Source organism: Pygocentrus nattereri, chromosome 27 (genome assembly GCF_015220715.1).
Source record: "Pygocentrus nattereri isolate fPygNat1 chromosome 27, fPygNat1.pri, whole genome shotgun sequence".
NCBI classification, from domain to species: Eukaryota; Metazoa; Chordata; class Actinopteri; order Characiformes; family Serrasalmidae; genus Pygocentrus; species Pygocentrus nattereri.
Genome location: NC_051237.1, coordinates 26895410 through 26919280, shown reverse-complemented (window position 1 = coordinate 26919280; position 23871 = coordinate 26895410). Strand labels below are relative to the sequence as shown.

General features: G+C 43.8%; 1 protein-coding gene across 6 annotated transcripts in view; it reads right to left on the bottom strand.

Moving 5' to 3' along the window:
- Positions 1 to 23871, bottom strand: part of rims2b (regulating synaptic membrane exocytosis 2b) — a 250923-nt gene that overhangs the window by 129931 nt on the left and 97121 nt on the right. For all 6 annotated transcript variants that reach the window (XM_037535353.1, XM_037535354.1, XM_037535355.1 and 3 more), the window contains exons 7-11: positions 10504 to 10568; positions 4487 to 4606; positions 3022 to 3121; positions 2657 to 2780; positions 1671 to 1717 (exon numbers count right to left, since the gene is read on the bottom strand). In XM_037535353.1, coding sequence (XP_037391250.1) covers positions 1671 to 1717; positions 2657 to 2780; positions 3022 to 3121; positions 4487 to 4606; positions 10504 to 10568 — 456 coding nt within the window. The remainder of the gene's footprint in view (positions 1 to 1670; positions 1718 to 2656; positions 2781 to 3021; positions 3122 to 4486; positions 4607 to 10503; positions 10569 to 23871) is intronic.

Here is a 23871-nt window from a genome sequence, read left to right as displayed (position 1 = left end):
TGTCGTAAATGTAAATGTAAATGTTTCCAGCAGTGATTTCCACACCGTGGACTGGTCAGTAAAGCTAACTGGTACAAAACAATGAGGACTTGTCTTCTCCACAAGGTACTTTCTCCTCATTGGATGACATACTAACATGTTATTTGTTCAAGTGAACATCAGCAAGTGTAGTTAGCCTGGTTAGCATAAAGGTGCACAACATCTGCCTTCTTAATCATGTGCTTCATAACTTGTATAGCACTTAGCACTTAGACAAGGGGTCAGCAACATGTGCCCTGTCGCGGCTCCACAGCTGAATCAGATCAGCAGGTAATAATAAAATAATCCTCCTCTACAGTAAAATAAAGCTCTGCTGGTCCTTCAACACAGTTTAACAGTAAATGGTCTTAAACGCTGGAGTTAATGTAGAACTGCTGATTCACCCTTTAACCCCGCAGACGGCTGGTCACCATAGCAACACAGACAACAGTCTCGCCCAGATAGTAGCTACGAAACGGCAAAGAGAGAGATTTAAGACGGACGTCGATAATTTGGAGACAAATTGACTCATTTGTATTTATAAATCGCTCCAGCTGGTTTCCTGATACGTTTAATCTGCAAAGCTGAATCTAGTTTTTCATTCGAATTCTCCGGTTCCACCTTACGACAACCAATGCAAACAACCAATGCTGAGAGACGTTTTACAAGAAACTGCTCTACTTTTGAAGAAAGGTTTCCTGCTGGAGATGTGAGAAAAGTGGCTATAGCTGAGCTGAAGATTAGAACAGAGAAAAATTGGTCTGCGTTTTCATTTATATTATATTTGTATCCTATATAGGAAAATCAGCACATACGGAGACGTATTTACAGTCAGGATGATAAAATGGACGTGAAATGGACACGAAAATGTTGTGGCTCCCAAAGTGGATTGATTTTTGCAGGAAAAAATGGCTCTTCTTAACATTTGGGTTGGCAACTCCTGGTTTTGGCCCTTGTGCTTATTAACAAATAAGAGCAAAACTCTAACATCGTATAGCCCTTTACAACCCTTTGCTGAATTTCCTTCGGGATCAATAAAGTGTCTGTCTGTCTGTCTGTCTGTCTGTCTGTCTGTCTGTCTATCTATCTATCTATCTATCTATCTATCTATCTAACCTAAAATTGCCATTTTATTGAATTAGTCTCTAAGCTTTCTATACCTCCCTGCCCTGAAACAGGACAAATACCCCAGTCGTAACTTCAGAATTTGAATCCTGGCACATCATACGATCAACCGAGTACCTCTGCTCTTCCCTATTTCTAACGTGTAGCAAGACTATCAGTTTATAAGTGGGTCCTTTGCTTCTTGAGCAGATCCACTGGAGATGATGGGGAAAATCAGCTATTTTCAGTTGATCTGCTAGTGGATTTATTTTTCTAATCTTTTAAATCATTACTGTAGATCTTAAATTGATTTCCACACTGTGAACAGCAAAAATAGGCCAGGAAAGCCACTAAATCTCTTATTGGAAGTGCAGACCATGAGAGGGGAGAATGCGCTGGAGTTCTGCTTTCATTTGGAGTGGAATGTCCAGGAGTGGGGTGTAGGAGTCAGGTAGCAGGTGAGGTGAGGAACCTTATCATTGACAACCGTGGTGGTGAGTGGGGTAAACATTAACCAGAAGGACGGAGTTTCTGATGATGACACTCACTTGATTCAAGCTGTCCATGTGTGCTCTCTGGTATTCTGGGAATATCACTGCAACAGACGAGAACAAGACTCTTATAATAAACAATAACACTAGGCAATAACACCATTAAAGGTGCAGTGTGAAAGATTTAGGGGGATCTATTAGCAGAAATGGAATATAGTAAACAAAAGGATGTTTTCATTTGTGTATGATCACCTGTAACTACGAATCGCTGTCTTTTTGTTATCTTAGATTGAGCCCTTCCATGAGGAAAATGAGCTCCATGTTTCTACAGTAGCCCAGAAGAGACATACCAAACACTGCCTCTAGAGGGCGCCTTTCGTGTTTTTTTTTTACGTTGAAGTGGCAGCTTGAATTGGAAGGTGTAAAAAGAATAAGTGGCTGCTGCTGGTGCTGGTGACCCTTTGTGTTGTGAGAAGTTTGAGAACCCAAATTTCATCAAATGGAGGATCAAACTTATCATTTGGCACAAGAAAAAGCGAGAAAGGGTGGATCTTCGCCGTCAAAGAAGAGAAAACATGAAGAGGCAAAACAAGTTCGGGACAGATGACAACAGAAAACCTGGTGGCCACCGTAGGTTCTACTACACGCTTGGAAAGGGAGGGGTGAGGGAGGGGGGATTAAGCTAGCTGCAGCTTGCAACCTCACCAAAATCTTACACACTGCACCTTTAAGGTGTTTCATGCAAGTGTCCACTGATGTGTAGGGGCACTTCAGTGGGCGCTGTATCAGCGATGCAGACATGCCTCCAGAAAACATTTTTACCATATTATTATGAATCTTAAATCTACTTAGAGAAAGCATCTGACAGGCCCATTCCTCATTCCACTAAATCTTACACCTTTAATATTGCCTGATCATGTAGTTACTGCTAGTTTCCCAAACAAGGATTAAGCCTAGTCTTAGACTAAACAGCAATAGCAGTGGTGATCTTTTTTCCAGGCCTAATCTAAATATGGGAACCTCAGTTCTTCGTATTTACTCACCCAATGGGCCGCGAGACCACCAGCTCCACTTGGGGTTCGGGCTTGGACTCCAGAATGATATTGTAAACTTCCTTGAATGTGGCTCCCTGCAAGACCCTGCCATTCCATTCGAGAACCTGGTCGCCTGCGAGAGAGAGAAACACACCAACTTAACACTGAGTCCGCGTGGATCGGTGAGAACTCGAGCACAGCGAGAAAATGGTACCAGAGGCAGGAGAACATGCTGTTCTGTGTCCTCAGAGATCCAGTACAGAAATCAATGCATGCTGCAGTGAAAAGAGCTGCTTCCCTGTTTTTACTCAAGCTTTGACTGACAGGGCAAAATCACAGAGAGACGTAAGAGAGAAGAGACATCACATGCGCACCTGGTCGAAGATGGCCAACAGTATCTGCTAAACTTCCTCTCTTCACTTTGGTGATGAAAGCACAAAGCCTACCGGATTCTGTCATCTTCCCACCGACCACCTGTGACAGAGATTTGTAGGTAATAGTAAAATAATCCTCCTCTACAGTAAAATAAAGCTCTGCTGATCCTTCAACACAGTTTAACAGTAAATGGTCTTAAACGCTGGAGTTAATGTAGAACTGCTGATTCACCCTTTAACCCTGAAGATCAGCACAGACGGCTGGTCACCATAGCAACGCAGACGACAGTCTCACCCAGCTAGTAGCTACGAAACGGCAATGAGAGAGATTTAAGATCAATAAGTTTAATCTGCAACGAGAAACTGACAAACCCTAAAAAGTCACAAAGCTGAAGCCAGATTCTCGTTCGAATATTCCTATTCCACCTTAAATGGTGCCATAGTTACCACCATTTAAGGTGGAACAGGACAATTCAAACAAGAAGCTGGCGAATGAGAAGCGACTTCAGCCTCATAAAATTGAACATTGAGAGACATTTTACAAGAAACTGTTCGACTTTTGTGGGAAAGTTTCCTGCCGGAGATGCGAGAAAAGCAGCTGTAGCTGAGCTGAAGCTTAAAGCAGAGCGAAGTGAGTCTGAGTTTTCGTTTATGTCATATTTTTTTACCCTTTACTAGGACATCAGAACACACTGAGACACATTTACAGCCAGGACGGTAAAATGGACCTAAAGTGTTGTTTTCGTCTGATTTTCGTTGAAAGTACAAAATCGCTCTTCTTAACATTTGGGTTGCGACCCCTGGTGTACACATTAAAAATGACAGTTCTTCAAGGGTTCTCCAGTAAAGTAAATGGTTCTATAAAGACACCTGAACATTCAAGGAACCCTTTACATGATTAAAGGGATTTTTGCATCATCAAAGGAGTTTCTTCACCCTTGAAGAACCACCTTTTTTAAGTTCATATACATAGCATTTATTTTGTGATTTAGCGTTTCTGTTTACATTACACACCGTATTCATAATTTAATTCACTATTTCTTTCATATTTTTGCGTAAAGGGTCAAATTTACATTTAAATTGTTAACACACACAAAATACTACATACAACTGCTTAAAAACAAGTAAAAATGTATTGAAATAGGTTGAATAATCTTATAAAATGGGAAATATTAGACATGTTAATTATATTTATGATGATTTCACTCGCCAAGATTGAGTTTTTTGCAGTTTTTACTGTTCGTACAAGCCAGGCGAACGTCGTCTCTAGAAGAAGGTCTTTAGAGTTTAAGGGGTTAAAAACCGAACAGTAACCAATAGTCTGACATTCAGACGCGAACACGTGGACGAATTAGAGGTTAAGGTCGCCGTTATGAATGAAGCTGTAACAGAATCTGTCTGAACGCAGCAGCAGTTTGTAATTCGGTCATCAGTCGTGGCTCCCAGCGGCTGTGTTCAGCATTACCTTCAGGCCCAGCAGAGCGCCGGTGTCTCTGGGCACCGTGCCATCCTTCATCCGCTTGTTGAGCAAAATCCGCCCAATTAGGCGATCCCCATCTTTGGACGGTTGCCATGTCACCGGGTGCTGCGAGGTCAGAGTGAGAAAACACCTTTTGTTTTAAAACAAGTGTCTACATCCCTGAAAAAAGACACACACACACACACACACACACACACTCAAACACACACACACACACACAGAATGGAAAGAAGAAAGAGGAGGAGCAGCTGTCGCACGTCTCCCTGAGGACAGTTTGCTGTGAAAACACAGACTGGGCCAACAGTCGTCCAAATGGCGGGACAGGTGCGTTATGTAGAGATGCTTCGCAGAATTCTGCTGGTGATCCTCTCAAACAGTGAACGCACTGAAAGTAAGTCAGTATCCTTTAATATTTAAAGAAACAGTTTGGCTGAAATTCAAATCGGTTTTACCACTTAGCCTTAATGTTTGTTTGGGCTCTGAAGTTTGTTTTGTTCATTTTGGCTGTTATTACTTTGTTAGTGTGTGTTGTGCCGGTGCGAGCGGATCAGGCACAGCAGTGCTGCTGGAGTTTTTAAACACTGTGTCCACTGGACAGTCATGGGTGGGACAGTCATGGGCTGACGGTTAGGGAATTGGCCCTGTGAGTGGAAGGTCGATCCCCAGAGCTGACAGTACGTGACTGAGGTGTCCTTGAACAAGACACCTAACCCCCAACTGCTCCCCGGGTGCTGCGGATAGGGCTGCCCACCGCTTTGGGCCAGTGTGCTCACTGCCCCCTAGTGTGTGTGTGCTCACTAGTGTGTATGGGGTGTTTCACTCCACGGATGGGTTAAACGTAAAGGTGAAATAAGGGTCACTTAATCTTAAGACATTATTTTGTCATTACTGTCTATTTTGTTCCATGTTGCTCCTGGAGAAATGTAACTTGACTCCACTGTGTACTTATACATAGATGGAATGACAATACAAGCCTCTTGACTTGACTGGAGCTACAAGGCTGATAACAAGTGTGGAAACTTCTGAACATTAGCATTGTGCTAACAGCATGCCTAAATCACCACACGCTCGTCTCCTCAAGCTGTGTGCAGTTAAGGAAAATCCAAACATTTTACAAAATTTCTGTCTAACTAAATCAATAAAATTGACAGAGAGATTCAGAGGGTTTGGTGTGAAACAGTTCGGACGTCTTTACAGTGGTGGTGATGGGAACCAGACGTCGCCATGATGACAACACAGATATAGACACTTTATTTACCATCCAGAACCTCCAGAGAACCTACACGAGTCTTCTGAGCTCATATGGAATGTTAATGATGGAAAACAGTGGAAAATCTGGAATAATGAGTTTTCTTTGGGGACTATTTTGCCGCACAGCGCCCTGCATGTCTCCCTCCACCATGAATGGAGTTGAAGTTCTCTAAACTCTCAGAAAACAGCGTCTCAGTCATCAGGCAGTGAATTCAGAACCAGTTCATGTAGGAACTTTCTGTGAGGAGCTTTTAGAGGGGGACGTCTGGTTCCCATCACTACCACTGGGAACAGCTCTGACTCGGTAAGTTTATCTAGAACTGAGCGTTTCACACCACTACGTTTTAGAAAGTTTATGTCTTAACATTTGAATTGTGATGGAATCTTCCTTAAATAATCTCCATCAGACTTGATTATGTGGTTTCTGACACTGTATGACTCACTGATATCTGGACTAACATGGACTAAAGTACATTAGCATTAGCTAAAGACAGTGGTACATTTGTCCATGCCTGTGGACAACAGTGTGCCACACAGCGTCCAACACCACAGATCCCTCTCAAAAGGCTCAGAACAGAGTCTGCGATGATTTAGACCAGCGGTTTGCATGATGCTACTTGGTAAGGTATTAGCTATCCACCTGTTTCTCTGATACTCTGTTACCCTGTTCTTCAGTGGTCAGGACCCCCATGGACCCTCACAGAGCAGGTACTGTTTGGGTGGGGGGTCATTCTCAGCACTGCAGTAACACTGACGTGGTGGTGGTGTGTTAGTGTGTTGTGCTGGTCTGAGTGGATCAGACACAGCAGTGCTGCTGGAGTTTTTAAACACCTCAGTGTCGCTGCTGGACTGAGAACAGTCCACCAACCAAAAATATCCAGCCAACAGCGTCTTATGCGCAGCGTCCTGTGACCACTGATGAAGGACTAGAGGATGACCAACACAAACTGTGCAGCAGCAGATGAGCTGTCGTCTCTGACTTTACATCTACAAGGTGGACCGACGAGGTAGGTGTATCTAATAGAGTGGACAGTGAGTGGACGCAGTGTTTAAAACTCCAGCAGCACTGCTGTGTCTGATCCACTCGCACCAGCACAACACACACTGACACACCACCACGTCAGTGTTACTGCAGTGCTGAGAATGACCCACCACCCAAACAGCACCTGCTCTGTGAGGGTCCATGGGGGTCCTGACCACTGAAGAAGAGGGTAACAGAGTATCAGAGAAACAGATGGACTACAGTCTGTAACTGTAGAACTACAGAGTGCAGCTATACAGTAAGTGGAGCTGATGAAGTGGACAGTGAGCGTAGAGACGAAGTGTTCGAGGACTTTTGAGATAAGTGGAGAAACTGTGTAAATCTGATTCTCAATCAAACTAATCGTTTGATTTCCGTGCAATGCTTTTGCCGAGTGGATGGTATCGCAGCCGGTTGGCCTCAGGGTCAGAGTACGTGTTCACGGCAGATGAACGAAAGGAGGCAGAGTCATGCGGAGGAGTGCGTTCACTACAGTGACCCAGTGCAGCACAACCAAGTGGAAGAAAACAACACAAGAAGAAGAAGAGAGAGAGAGAGAGAGAGAGAGATGAGGAGAGGGCAGAGCCGATACGAAGGACACGACAGCGTGAAAAGGGAAAAAGAAAAACAATCGCTCCTGTGTGAGGTCAGTCAGGCTAGCCTACCCTCGTGTTGGAGGCCGAGAACGACGGACTGAGTGGGAAAAAAAAAGCCTGAGGGGAGGAGTGTGGGGAGGTCAGGTGGAAGAGTGACCCTTAATCTGACCTGCAGCAGGGAAGCCAGGCCACAACGGCTAACAGCAAGCATGCAGCAAAAAGACAGGAAGGAGTGGCAGGACGTCTTCCAGGACCTTTTTCTGGGTCCGGATTGAGAAGACAGAAAGCAAACAGCCAAGCAAGCAGGAGGCTTCGCTCAGGACCTCCAGAGCTCAGGAGAGGATCCAACAGCTGAGCTGCTGTGACCCTCTGAAGTCAGGTTTAGCTTAGAGTTTTCATTCAGAGACACAAACACTAAAAACGACTTGTTTCAGCTTAAAAAAGTACAAAACCCGGCCGCCTTGGAACAGATCTCACTGCACTACGTCACCAGACTCTGCTAACCCATTCACGCCCATATATTCTGTACAGAAGAAACGTCTTCGGTTAATCAAACTATATGGTTAAAAAGTGAGCTGGTGTCATTGTTTATCATCTTATGTCCTGGACTACCGCTTTTTAACCCTTTAAATGGCCAGGTCCCACCAGCCTGCCTGAAGTTTAACAGGCAAGTTACAAGGTTTCCCTCCTCACCCACCAGTGCATTTACGGCAATGCCCCTACCTATCTGAAAGAACTCCTCACCGCACTGACCTCATCACGATCCCTTCGTTCTAGGAACACCCCCCAGAACTAAACTCCGCACCATGGGGGACTGGGCCTTCTGTTCTGCTGCTCCTCGCTTATGGAACGCTCTCCCTGACCATCTGAGGGCACCACAGCCGAGGAAGAGTTTTAAAAAAGGACTTTAAACCTTTCTCTTCAGCAGAACTTGACCCGTGATCTTCCGATGGAGTGTAAAGATGTTTTATAGTAGTTCTTTGATTTCATAGAAATGCTTCTGTATAGCACTTTGAGATTTGCTTACAATGTAAAGTGCATTACAAATAAAACTCATTATTATTATTATTATTATTATTATTATTAAGTCCCTGTAGTTACTGAATAATGAGCCTTATGTATATAATAAGCCCGAGATTTTAAGGGGTTAACAAAGAAAACAAAAAGATCCAAGATTTAGTGTTAATAAAAGTATAAACATTACACAAGTGTTTATATATATATAAAGAACATTTCATCACTTCAGACCCATTAGAACTAATTCTGATGCATTCTGCTTTAGCATATCGCTGCTGTCGGAACAAACACCTCATATCTCCATGTCATTTTTCAGGTTCTGACCATTTAAATTTGCATTGTTAAAAAGTTCTTCACATTGATGCAGAATGTGCTGTAGATGGTTGCATAGAGTGACTTTTTGATTCTATATAGCACCAAAAAAGGGTTCTTCTGGTGTGAAAAGCTTGACACTGCTGCAATAGAAGAACCCTTGTGGGTGTATAGAATGATATTCTACATAGAACTATATACAAAACATTCTCCATCAATCTGAAGAACCTGAAATTCTCTGCATGGTGAAGCGGTTCTTCAGACTGATGGAGAATGTGTTCTGTATGGTTCCATATAGCACCACAAAGGGTTCTGCTATTGTTACAATGTCGTGCTTCTGAGAACAGGGGAACCCTTTTTTTGTGCTATAAAGAACCCCTTTCAAAAAGGTTCTATATAGAACCACAGACAACAATCTGAAGAACATTATTCAGGTATCGACATGCTGTTCTATATAGAACCGTCTATATAGCACATTCTCCATCAATCTCAAGAACATTCTGATGATGCAAATAATCCTTCAATCATGCAATGGGTTGGTTGAGGGTTCATGGTTCTATATAGAAAGATTTTCTTTAGAAGAACCCTTGAAGAACCTTCTTTTTTAAGAGGGTATGTTGGGAAAAATGCATCAGAGTTTGTTCTAATGGGTCTAATGTGATGAAATGTTTCTACTTTGAAAATTAAATTTTTTGGTTACGTGTACATTTTACACCCTTAGTAACAATGAAACTTCGGAATTTATATCGTTTGGAAAACCCCTGAAAATGATTACATACTAAGGCGTAGTATTCAGTATCTACAGGGACAGTAAACCTTAAGGCCAACTGGTGGGTCCTGGTAGCTTAAGGGGTTAAACAAAACAGTAGCCTTATGGGACCAAACAACATAAAATGATAAATAATGGCAAAAAACTCTTTGAAAAACTTTTGAGCCATATGGTTTTGATGAACTGGAGACGTTTCTTCAGCTTTGTGCTTAGAAAGCATGTCGTTGTTGTCGGAAGAAAACCTTGTATCTCCATTTTTGACGTTTTTCTGTTTTTGACATCATTTGAAAAGGCCGGTTCCCCTTTACATCGTGTCTAAATTTCATGATGAATGGACCAAAATAAATGGCTCAAAATGACTCGTGAAAAATTCTGGTTCCATTGACTTACATTAAGAGTAAAGTAAGTTTTTTCCTTCTCCTGTAAACTTACTATTTTGGAGATACGAGGCAATAACAGCGATATATACCAATAAACACAGCTCACATACTGACATTACAGGATTAACTTACTCTGGAGATTCGTTTAGTTTCAATGCAGCCAGGTTGCTTAGTCACTATTATTAAGTTAAAACAGCACATCTGTTTACAGTGCAGAGGGCAGCAGTGGGTCAGCAGTGGGCAAGACAGAGAGGAGGTGAAAGAGGAGCAGGCTGGAGACACAGAGCCGGTACCTTCTCGCTATGGCCATGCTCCTCGTTTAGCGTCGTGCTACTGCATGTGTCAATGCCCGAGTCTTTGACCTGAGGTTCACACCACTCCTCCGCCTCCTCTTCGAGGGAGCGCTCCCCGAATCGCACCGTTCTGCTCTTTTGCCACTCGGATTGCGCAAAAGCGGGATCCAAAAAATATGCCTGCTCGATTGTTTTTCTTTTTCCCCACTGACTCACGCCTACAGGTTAAGGATACGTTTAAAAAAAAAGACAAACAGGAAGGAAGGGAGAGGTAGAAAAAAAAGAAAACAAAAAAACATGCAAAGGTGAATAAAATTAGGGGATAACGGGACGGATAAAGACACAGAGGGGCGGACGCCTCACCATAGACATAGGGGAGGCCTCACTATGCCAAGACGCATGGTCCCACCAGTGACCATCCATATCTCCTGTGGGCAGAGCACATGTGAGCAGGACAGCAGAGGACAAACATCCCACACACACACACACTTCATAAGCCTGCAGTGAAATGCTTACCCGACTGCCTGTTACGACGAAAAACAGAAAATACTATACAAAAATGTAACAATATAATAATATAATAATATAATAATTGCACACATCGTCCGTTACATCACTGAAGTTTGTTTGCACCAAACCACTAAACTTGTAGAGAGGAGAACTCCAACGCTGTAGGGTCTTCTGGGTTTCTTGAACACTAGAGGGCGCTCCTGAGCGAGTCCAAAATGAATGGGTTGACATGGAGCATTTGAGCAAAATCATAATTTACAAATGCTGAAACATTTTAAAGATAAAAGAATTCATTCATTTCCCGAACAGCATAAAACATTTTAACGCCGCTGTTATATTTTTAAGAGCTTTTAAACTCGAGTTAGAGGAGTTTAAAACGGCGCCTCATGAACATTCAATGAGCTGCTCTGCTCGTCAATCAGCTCACAGTAGCAGTAATGCCGACCAATCACCTCTCAGTAGTAATAATGCAGACCAATCAGCTCTCAGTAGCAGTAACACTAACCAATCAGCTCTCAGTAGCATTAATGCAGACCAATCAGCTCTCAGTAGCAGTAACTCTAACCAATCAGCTCTTAGTAGCAGTAACGCCAACCAATCAGCTCTCAGTAGCAGTAATGCAGACCAATCAGCTCTCAGTAGCAGTAACGCCAACCAATCAGCTCTCAGTAGCAGTAACGCCAACCAATCAGCTCTCAGTAGCAGTAATGCTAACCAATCAGCTCTCAGTAGAAGTAACTCCAACCAATCAGCTCTCAGTAACAGTAACACTAACCAATCAGCTCTCAGTAGAAGAAACACTAACCAATCAGCTCTCAGTAGCAGTAACACTAACCAATCAGCTCTCAGTAGCAGTAACACTAACCAATCAGCTCTGAGTAGCAGTAACTCTAACCAATCAGCTCTCAGTAGCAGTAATGCTAACCAATCCGCTCTCAGTAGCATTGACGCTAACCAATCAGCTCTCAGTAGCAGTAACGCTAACCAATCCGCTCTCAGTAGCAGTGACGCTAACCAATCAGCTCTCAGTAGCAGTGACGCTAACCAATCAGCTCTCAGTAGCAGTAACACAAACCAATCAGCTCTCAGTAGCAGTAACGCTAACCAATCAGCTCTCAGTGGCAGTAACACTAACCAATCAGCTCTCAGTAGCAGTAACACTAACCAATCAGCTCTGAGTAGCAGTAACTCTAACCAATCAGCTCTCAGTAGCAGTAATGCTAACCAATCCGCTCTCAGTAGCATTGACGCTAACCAATCAGCTCTCAGTAGCAGTAACACTAAACAATCAGCTCGGAGTAGCAGTAACGCTAACCAATCCGCTCTCAGTAGCAGTGACGCTAACCAATCAGCTCTCAGTAGCAGTAACACAAACCAATCAGCTCTCAGTAGCAGTAACACAAACCAATCAGCTCTCAGTAGCAGTAACGCTAACCAATCAGCTCTCAGTGGCAGTAACACTAACCAATCAGCTCTCAGTAGCAGTAACACTAAACAATCAGCTCGGAGTAGCAGTAACGCTAACCAATCAGCTCTCAGTAGCAGTAATGCTAACCAATCAGCTCTCAGTAGCAGTAACGCTAACCAATCCGCTCTCAGTAGCAGTGACGCTAACCAATCAGCTCTCAGTAGCAGTAACACAAACCAATCAGCTCTCAGTAGCAGTAACACAAACCAATCAGCTCTCAGTAGCAGTAACGCTAACCAATCAGCTCTCAGTGGCAGTAACACTAACCAATCAGCTCTCAGTAGCAGTAACGCTAACCAATCAGCTCTAAGTTGCAGTAACGCTAACCAATTAGCTCTCAGTAGCAGTAACGCTAACCAATCAGCTCTCAGTTGCAGTAACACTAACCAATCAGCTCTCAGTTGCAGTAACGCTAACCAATCAGCTCTCAGTAGCAGTAATGCTAACCAATCAGCTCTCAGTAGCAGTAATGCCAACCAATCAGCTCTCAGTAGCAGTGACGCTAACCAATCAGCTCTCAGTAGCAGTGACGCCAACCAATCAGCTCTCAGTAGCAGTAACACTAACCAATCAGCTCTCAGTAGCAGTAACACTAACCAATCAGCTCTCAGTAGCAGTAACACTAACCAATCAGCTCTGAGTAGCAGTAACTCTAACCAATAAGCTCTCAGTAGCAGTAATGCTAACCAATCCGCTCTCAGTAGCATGGACGCTAACCAATCAGCTCTCAGTAGCAGTAACACTAACCAATCAGCTCTCAGTAGCAGTAACACTAACCAATCAGCTCTCAGTAGCAGTAATGCTAACCAATCCGCTCTCAGTAGCATGGACGCTAACCAATCAGCTCTCAGTAGCAGTAACACTAAACAATCAACTCGGAGTAGCAGTAACGCTAACTAATCCGCTCTCAGTAGCAGTGACGCTAACCAATCAGCTCTCAGTAGCAGTAACACAAACCAATCAGCTCTCAGTAGCAGTAACGCTAACCAATCAGCTCTCAGTAGCAGTAACACAAACCAATCAGCTCTCAGTAGCAGTAACGCTAACCAATCAGCTCTCAGTGGCAGTAACACTAACCAATCAGCTCTCAGTAGCAGTAACGCTAACCAATCAGCTCTAAGTTGCAGTAACGCTAACCAATCAGCTCTCAGTTGCAGTAACACTAACCAATCAGCTCTCAGTAGCAGTAACGCTAACCAATCAGCTCTCAGTTGCAGTAACACTAACCAATCAGCTCTCAGTTGCAGTAACACTAACCAATCAGCTCTCAGTAGCAGTAACACTAACCAATCAGCTCTCAGTAGCAGTAACGCCAACCAATCAGCTCTCAGTTGCAGTAACGCTAACCAATCAGCTCTCAGTAGCAGTAACGCTAACCAATCAGCTCTCAGTAGCAGTAACGCCAACCAATCAGCTCTCAGTGGCAGTAACACTAACCAATCAGCTCTCAGTAGCAGTAACGCTAACCAATCAGCTCTCAGTTGCAGTAACACTAACCAATCAGCTCTCAGTAGCAGTAATGGTAACCAATCAGCTCTCAGTAACAGTAACGCCAACCAATCAGCACTCAGTAGCAGTAACACTAACCAATCATCTCTCAGTAGCAGTAATGCCGACCAATCACCACTCAGTAGCAGTGACGCTAACCAATCAGCTCTCAGTAGCAGTAATGCCAACCAATCAGCTCTCAGAAGCAGTAACACTAACCAATCAGCTCTCAGTAGCAGTAATGCCAACCAATCAGCTCTCAGTAGCAGTAACACTAACCAATCAGCTCTCAGTAGCAGTAAAGCCAACCAATCAGCTCTCAGTGGCAGTAACACTAACCAATCAGCTCCCAGTAGCAGTAACACTAACCAATCAGCTCTCAGTAGTAGTGATGCCAACCAATCAGCTCTCAGTAGCAGTAACGCTAACCAATCAGCTCTCAATAGCAGTAACACTGACCAATCAGCACTCAGTAGCAGTAACACTAACCAATCAGCTCTCAGTAGCAGTAATGCCAACCAATCAGCTCTCAGTAGCAGTAACACTAACCAATCAGCTCTCAGTAGCAGTAATGCCAACCAATCAGCTCTCAGTAGCAGTAAAGCCAACCAATCAGCTCTCAGTGGCAGTAACACTAACCAATCAGCTCTCAGTAGGAGTAACACTAACCAATCAGCTCTCAGTAGCAGTGATGCCAACCAATCAGCTCTCAGTAGCAGTAATGCCAACCAATCAGCTCTCAGTAGCAGTAAAGCCAACCAATCAGCTCTCAGTGGCAGTAACACTAACCAATCAGCTCTCAGTAGGAGTAACACTAACCAATCAGCTCTCAGTAGCAGTAACGCTAACCAATCAGCTCTCAGTAGCAGTAATGCCAATCAATCAGCACTCAGTAGCAGTGACGCTAACCAATCAGCTCTCAGTAGCAGTAACACTGACCAATCAGCACTCAGTAGCAGTAACACAAACCAATCCGCTCTCAGTAGCAGTAACACTGACCAATCAGCTCTCAGTAGCAGTAACACTAACCAATCAGCACTCAGTAGCAGTAATGCCAACCAATCAGCTCTCAGTAGCAGTAACACTGACCAATCAGCACTCAGTAGAAGTAACACTAACCAATCAGCACTCAGTAGCAGTAATGCCAACCAATCAGCTCTCAGTAGCAGTAACTCTAACCAATCAGCACTCAGTAGCAGTAACACTAACCAATCAGCACTCAGTAGCAGTAACTCTAACCAATCAGCTCTCAGTAGCAGTAACTCTAACCAATCAGCACTCAGTAGCAGTAACGCTAACCAATCAGCTCTCAGTAGGAGTAACACTAACCAATCAGCTCTCAGTAGCAGTAACGCTAACCAATCAGCTCTCAGTAGCAGTAATGCCAATCAATCAGCACTCAGTAGCAGTGACGCTAACCAATCAGCTCTCAGTAGCAGTAACACTGACCAATCAGCACTCAGTAGCAGTAACACAAACCAATCCGCTCTCAGTAGCAGTAACACTGACCAATCAGCTCTCAGTAGCAGTAACACTAACCAATCAGCACTCAGTAGCAGTAATGCCAACCAATCAGCTCTCAGTAGCAGTAACACTGACCAATCAGCACTCAGTAGAAGTAACACTAACCAATCAGCACTCAGTAGCAGTAATGCCAACCAATCAGCTCTCAGTAGCAGTAACTCTAACCAATCAGCACTCAGTAGCAGTAACACTAACCAATCAGCACTCAGTAGCAGTAACTCTAACCAATCAGCTCTCAGTAGCAGTAACTCTAACCAATCAGCACTCAGTAGCAGTAACGCTAACCAATCAGCTCTCAGTAGCAGTAACGCCAACCAATCAGCTCTCAGTAGCAGTAACGCCAACCAATCAGCACTCAGTAGCAGTAACGCCAACCAATCAGCTCTCAGTAGCAGTAACACTAACCAATCAGCTCTCAGTAGCAGTAACACTAACCAATCAGCTCTCAGTAGCAGTAACACTAACCAATCAGCTCTCAGTGGCAGTAACACTAACCAATCAGCTCTCAGTAGCAGTAACACTAACGAATCAGCTCTCAGTGGCAGTAACACTAACCAATCAGCTCTCAGTAGCAGTAACGCTAACCAATCAGCACTCAGTAGCAGTGACGCTAACCAATCAGCTCTCAGTAGCAGTAACACTAACCAATCCGCTCTCAGTAGCAGTAACGCCAACGAATCAGCTCTCAGTAGCAGTAACACTAACCAATCAGCTCTCAGTGGCAGTAACACTAACCAATCAGCTCTCAGTAGCAGTAATGCCAACCAATCAGCTCTCAGTAGCAGTAATGCTAACCAATCAGCTCTCAGTAGCAGTAACGCTAACCAATCAGCACTCAGTAGCAGTAACTCTAACCAATCAGCACTCAGTAGCAGTAACGCTAACCAATCAGCTCTCAGTAGCAGCAACGCTAACCAATCAGCTCTCAGTAGCAGTAATGCCAACCAATCAGCACTCAGTAGCAGTAACGCTAACCAATCAGCACTCAGTAGCAGTGACGCTAACCAATCAGCTCTCAGTAGCAGTAATGCCAACCAATCAGCTCTCAGTAGCAGTATCACCAACCAATCAGCTCTCAGTAGCAGTAACGCCAACCAATCAGCTCTCAGTAGCAGTATTGTCAACCAATCAGCTCTCAGTAGCAGTGACGCTAACCAATCAGCTCTCAGTAGCAGTAATGCCAACCAATCAGCACTCAGTAGCAGTAACGCTAACCAATCAGCACTCAGTAGCAGTGACGCTAACCAATCAGCTCTCAGTAGCAGTAATGCCAACCAATCAGCTCTCAGTAGCAGTAACGCCAACCAATCAGCTCTCAGTAGCAGTATTGTCAACCAATCAGCTCTCAGTAGCAGTGACGCTAACCAATCAGCTCTCAGTAGCAGTAATGCCAACCAATCAGCTCTCAGTAGCAGTATCACCAACCAATCAGCACTCAGTAGCAGTAATGCCAACCAATCAGCTCTCAGTAGCAGTAACGCCAACCAATCAGCTCTCAGTAGCAGTATTGTCAACCAATCAGCTCTCAGTAGCAGTAACACTAACCAATCAGCTCTCAGTAGCAGAAACGCTAACCAATCAGCTCTCAGTATCAGTAACACTAACCAATCAGCACTCAGTAGCAGTAACGGCAACCAATCAGCACTCAGTAGCAGTAACGCTAACCAATCAGCACTCAGTAGCAGTAACGCCAACCAATCAGCACTCAGTAGCAGTAACGCTAACCAATCAGCACTCAGTAGCAGTAACGGCAACCAATCAGCACTCAGTAGCAGTAACGACAACCAATCAGCTCTCAGTAGCAGTAATGCTAACCAATCAGCTCTCAGTAGCAGTAATGCTAACCAATCAGCTCACAGTAGCAGTAACGCTGACCAATCAGCTCTCAGTAGCAGTAACTCTAACCAATCAGCTCTCAGTAGCAGTAACACTGACCAATCAGCACTCAGTAGCAGTAACGGCAACCAATCAGCACTCAGTAGCAGTAACGCTAACCAATCAGCACTCAGTAGCAGTAACGCCAACCAATCAGCTCTCAGTAGCAGTAACGCTAACCAATCAGCTCTCAGTAGCAGTAACGCTAACCAATCAGCACTCAGTAGCAGTAACGGCAACCAATCAGCACTCAGTAGCAGTAACGCCAACCAATCAGCTCTCAGTAGCAGTAATGCTAACCAATCAGCTCACAGTAGCAGTAACGCTAACCAATCAGCTCTCAGTAGCAGTAACTCTAACCAATCAGCACTCAGTAGCAGTAACGGCAACCAATCAGCTCTCAGTAGCAGTAACGCTAACCAATCAGCTCTCAGTAGCAGTAACGCTAACCAATCAGCTCTCAGTAGCAGTAATGCTAACCAGTCAGCTCTCAGTAGCAGTAACACTAACCAATCAGCTCTCAGTAGCAGTAACACTAACCAATCAGCTCTCAGTAGCAGTAACACTAACCAATCAGCTCTCAGTAGCAGTAACACTAACCAATCAGCTCTCAGTAGCAGTAACACTAACCAATCAGCTCTCAGTAGCAGTAACACTAACCAATCAGCTCTCAGTAGCAGTAACACTAACCAATCAGCTCTCAGTAGCAGTAACACTAACCAATCATCTCTCAGTAGCAGTAACACTAACCAATCAGCTCTCAGTAGCAGTAACTCTAACCAATCAGGAAACTTACAGGTGAGTTTTCTTTGTTGTTTTAGTGAAACTCGTCCTTCTACTTACTAAAATTAAAGGAAAGTTCTGGTTCAGTGATTAGAAACAATTTTAACTCTCTTATTTAGCCGTTGAGCTCCATTCACCCCCATTCATTGAGGAGTCACTCGTGGGCGCCCTCTGCTGTTCAGCAGTCCTGTTTTTGACATAATGGGGGAAATAAGAAGAGGCCAGGCTCCTCATAAAGAGGCTTTGATCACTGCACCGGGTATCAGTGTTAGCGCTGCTGTCAGCTTTAGTCCTAGCTTGTTTGAAGGGGCAGCCTGACTTTATTCATAGGTTCTTTTTTATTTTGCTTTCAACACTGAAACATTCACATCATCAAACACGTTTATCTGTACTAAAAATGCTGCAAAAGCGAGTATCTCTCAAATAATAACACATTTTTCTAATGTATTCTTATTAAAACATTTGCTTTTAAACTTACTTTCATTCAACCTAATTTTACAGGCTAAGAATCCTTGATTTGACAGAAAAAAAGGATGATTAGATTATTTTGGCCAATACTGCAATAGATAGCTAGATCACTTTATTAGTCCCAGAGGTATATATAGAAAATAAAGATAAATAATAAAATAAATTAAAACAACAATAAAAATAAATGTGCAGTACAAAAATCAGCGGTAAATCTCAATAATGTAGGACTACACAATGAACTGCATTAATTCTGAGTCTGAAATTAAGCATTCATGTCTTACATTGGAAAAAGTGGATGTGGTGGTATTCATGGGCAATAAAACAGCCGTAGAGCTTAACTTCTAGAAAACGATCACAATCTGCACACAAGTGGAGATTTTCCCCAAGTCATTCAGCCCTACAGCAATGAGCATCAACTATATGTTCCACAGCCTTAACTAACACACACACACACACACACACACACACACACACACACACACACACACACACACACACAGAGATGTTTGTCTTGTTATACACATGAGGACGTCCATAGACTTCTATTGATTTTTGTGTTGCTGTAGTCAAATAACACTACACCTAAACCTAAACCTAACCTCAGTATCCAGAAGGCAATTTTTCTGCTCTTTTAGTTTTCAAGTGAGAAAAGTAATTGAGGTGAAAACGACACCAGCTAAATGTCCTCATTTGACCAAATATTACTTATAGTCCTACCATAGTGAGGACATAGGGTCCTCACACGTATAGCACTACAAAAACACAGACACAGCAGCATACGTTCCCACACACACATTTACAGTACACATAAAGACGAGCACATATTTCTCCCACTAGATGTAGGTAACCTCTCACTGCAGTGCTCGTCATGCACACACACACACACACACACACACACACACACGCGCGATTAATGTCGATTAATTAGCAAACATTAAAATAATATGAAAAGTGTCCCGGTTTATCCTGACCATTCCCGGCTGCCCAAAGGAAAACTGGTATCTCCATTTTTTACTTTTTCTTTATATTGTGTGAACATTTCACAATTGGACCAACAGAGATAGTTGAAAAAAAAAGTTTGGAATAAAATCTGTCTACAGCAACTTACACAGAAAATCCTCCATGTACCCCTCCTGCAAAGTTGCCATGTTGGAGATTTTAAAGTTTTTCTTTAGACAGCCACGAACTGCGGAACTAACCAACTGAACAAAACTCAATTTAACAAAACAGAACAAATCTGCTACGTCACTGATGAACTGAACCCTTGCGTGGTGTAGATGTGTTTGTTACTCGTTATGGTTTTAATAGCACTAACAATTTATGTCAAAACACCAGATGTTTAAAATATCACATGTCCCATGTAGGGTCTTTAGCAGCTGTAGCCAGTCAGCAGCCTGTCCTTGTTATCCACCCTCACACTCACACACACACACACACACACTAACAGCAGGCCATGTAGGAGGAGAACAGAGTGAAGGACACAGCACCTCCACACTTCCACTCCCCGCGGGTTCAGCCCAGCACCACATGTGTAGTATAAATGTGGGGGGTGAACAGAGTGAAGCTCTGAAAATGGGTTATTTTATACGTTCCTCACAGAAAATGAGCAAAGACCAAGAATCTGAGGCTGAAATATTAATAAACCACATCATTTTCTCTTTTGGGAAACATTGAAATTGAGTCCCACAGAGCTGAACACCACACAAGGGATAAACAGTCAGGAGCCCAAAAATAATGTTGTTAACAGCTTCAGTAAGTTGTTATATGTGCCAGTTAGACGTGTCTATTTAAAAATAAGTTACCGTCTTTAAATGACTTTTCTTGTAATGCTCCTTCAAACTGAGGAAGACACAGACATCATAGCAGGCAATAAAGGTTTAAAGTGAAGGCCATGCGTTCCAGGCTGCAGTGTGTCCGGGGGGCCATCCTACCCACCCAGAGAGCGAGGCCAATTGTGCTCTCTTGGACTCCCGGCCACGGACGGCTGTAGCATCACTGGGGACTGAATTCAGGATCTCCTGATGATGACAGGGCCAAAATAAAGCAACCTGAACTTGAACCAGCTGCATCACATGCTGCACTAACATGTGTTTCATAAAAAAATCATGTCCACGAAATGAGTGTGTAAAACACATCAAAACGTGCTGCGAGACACTTTACTAACCCCCAAACGTCTCATTTTCTATCTAACTGGGGTGCAAAACTGGGTGGAGCCTGTCACAGTAAAGTGGGCGGGGCTTGAGCTCAAGAATGACAGAATTAAGCTCAAATGACTTGGTTTTCCTTTCTGACATCACTATAGGTTGTGATGGGGACCTGAGGGTGGCACAGAAGGCATTCGACCTTCTGTTTGAAAACTCGCATACAAACTGAATCATATATACAGCACGGAAAGCCTGCTTACCGCCGAGGGACGCGAGTAACAGCATGAGGAGGATGACAATGACGGTGACGGCCACGAGAGGCATGAGAACAAGAAGCAAGTCCCGAACTCCACCGCTCAGGCGCACCCAAGCACCCAAGCCAAGAGGGAACGAGAGGTCATTGCTCCACCTCCTCGCTACCACCCTGCACCGAAGCTCGTCCGCCCAGATCTAACGTGAGGCTAATTAACGTTGCCTCGCTGCGGGCCTGGAGGCAACACCCAGGAGGCAGTGCTCAAGACTCATACGCTGCCCCCCTCACTCACGGTTCTCCCCCCGCCGTCCTCTCTTGGCTTCGTTCCTGCTCGAAGCTTGGGCCCCACCTTCCTGCCAACCCTCACCCAGAGGATGGGCCCCCACCACATACCCAAAAAGGGTAACAGCAGTGGAACCCATTCTGGTGCTACACAGAACCCTTCCCAAAAACATTCTATGTAGCCTTCTACCACCGATCTGATGCTTTCATGATGTAAAGAACCCTTAAATCATGCAAAGGGTTCTCTGAGTGTTCCTGATTCTATATAGAACCATTTGCTTTACTAAAGAACCCTTTAGTAAAGCTATGAAAGCTTTAGTGCTGCACTTTTACTGCACTTGTAGCCTACGAAACTAAATCTTATATTACGCTGTGATGCTAACAGAGGTAGGTGGAGTCCAAATTTCTGCTATTTATAATTTCTTATATTGGCATCAGTATATCAGCATCGGCAGATCTGTACAGGAAAAGTGTCAGATTTCTGCGCTATGCTGCGGGCCATAATTCCCATATTAGTGCATCCCTATAATTGCACTGAAACAGATTTTTGACATCTGCAGCCACGTAAGAGAGTAATATAATAATAATATTCACAATCATAATAATATTAATAAGAATGTTTATGTATACAGCGCTTTTCATGCCAGTGTCAGCTCAAAGTACCAATTTAGAATCATAAAAAAATGATCTAAAAACCACGAGGCGTGGAGTTTGAATGAAACGCTGAGTAAAAGAGACGTTTTTAAGTGTTTATTGAAAGTGAGCACTGAGCTTGACTGGCTAAAGAAACCGAGCTCCACAGTTTACAGCAGAATAACTGAACCAGTCTCTCCACGTTTTCTCTATTTACAGAAGGTGTTCAGAAGGTCAGTATCTGCAGGTCTAAGATCACAAACAGACACTCTGTGATGAAAGCCGTGCTTTAAGGTCATTTAGAGCCTTGAAAACTAGTAGCAGAGCTTTAAACCCTATTCAGAACGATACAGGCAGTCAGTGTAGCTCTTTTAAAACGGGACTGATTGTTGTTTTTGTTAGGATGCTGGCACATTTTGTACGAGTTGTAAAGGAGGTACTGTTTTCTTAAGAAGTTCAGTAAGAAGACCATTACAGTGATCAACTCTGCTGTAACAAATGCGTCGCTCTGAGAGAGAAAAGGCCAAACCTTAATGATATTTCTCATATAATAAAAAGCTGCTTTAGTGATTGTTTACATGCAGGTTAAAACAGAGCTCTAGGGTCTAGAGCTAGGGTCTAAGATCACTCTCAGGCTTCATACTGAGCATCTTTATCAGCGTAGACATGAGATATACAGCAGTGTAACATGTTACTGAACTACACAGCAATACATGCCCACACTTTTCTGACCGTGGTGTTAAATGTGTGTGAGGACAGCTTTGTTGCGATGTTGTTGTGATCATGATCTCCCTTCATCAACTGGCCTGTGATTGCCGTGCAAAGTGAAAATGGTTCTTCAGTCCTAGAACCCTCAGCTGAACTGCGCTTGGACTCATACCCATGAGAAAGTGTGTCAGCAACTATCCAATATAGCTGCACCCAAATTCCTTCAGCCTGCCAACCCATGTGACCAACAGCCAATCAAAGGAGAGCACGGCAGGGCGATACCTGAATAATGCTGATAGATCAGACTTGCATGATCTCACCTGATAAATGCTTGTATAGTGCACACTCTTGAAAAAGAAGGTTCTTCAAGGGTTCTTTAATAAAGACAGTGCTTGTTTGTATAGTAAAATGGCTCTTCAGATTGATGCAGAATGTGTTCTATGTAGAACCTTTTTGAAAAGGGTTCCATACAGCACCAAAAAGAGGTCTTCTATTGTTACAAGCTTGACATTGTAACAGTAGCAGAGCCATTTTTTGTGAATATAGTACACAGTCTTTACTAAAGAACCCTTAAAGAACCATTTTATGAAAGCATATATTTTTAAGCAAATGTCTGCTGATACTGATATGACTCTAATATCACTGTGCATCCCAAATAAGCAACGTGCATTAAAAATAAGACGTGGCAAAGAGCAAAAACGCCCCCATATTCAACATTCTAGCCCCTTAAAATATGAGCACTGACCCAAAATAACGTAACAGGAATGTCGCTCTTAACGCACTCTCATTACGTTGCAATATTATTTCCCAAAAACTGCCCCGTTTGTGTGTGAAATGCCGCTAAATTTGAGTCAGCAAGGGCAAAACTGCCCCGTGAAATCTTCGTCCACACGTGCATAGCTCACCATCGCATCCAGCAAACGTTCCATAATCAGCGTGAAACCATCCAGGAACCTACAGCCACCAACTTTACGTCACACCACCATCGCTTTCACTCAACCCACCCAGCCCCTCCTTCCATTTCACCCACACCGCAACAGAATATCGAGAAATGCAGCCTTACGTCTTTTGACATCACTCCTAAATAAACCATCACAGACCCGCACGAGCGCAATTCCTCATGTCTCCCGGCCCTGCAGCGCGCAGGCCGCTCCGGCAGCCTTTCGGAATAGGATCCACCCCGTGTGGTCCAAATATATTGCTGGTAATCCGCCTTTGCAGCGCTGCCCCTTCCAAACCCTGGCAAGTCGAACTTCCGCAAAGCTGATTTACTTAGCGAGGAGGACGCCGTGAGGACCACGACGCTCAAAGCCCCCACTTTCTCCCCGGCTCACGGACTTACAGGCCCCAAACGGACCTCAAGATGGGGGGCGACCGAACGAAGGTCCTGCCATCTTTCTTAGACCATCACTTTCTCCAGCTCTCTCTCTCCCCCTCTCTCTCTCTTTATCTTCCTCTTTCTCTCTCTCTCTCTCTCTCTCTTCCTCCCCCTCCCCTCTGCTGAAAGGGAGTTCATGCATTAGAATAATGAGCTTACCTTTATTCTTGTAAGCCAGCTCAAACACTCTCTGCCCTACATGATCCTCGCATCACAA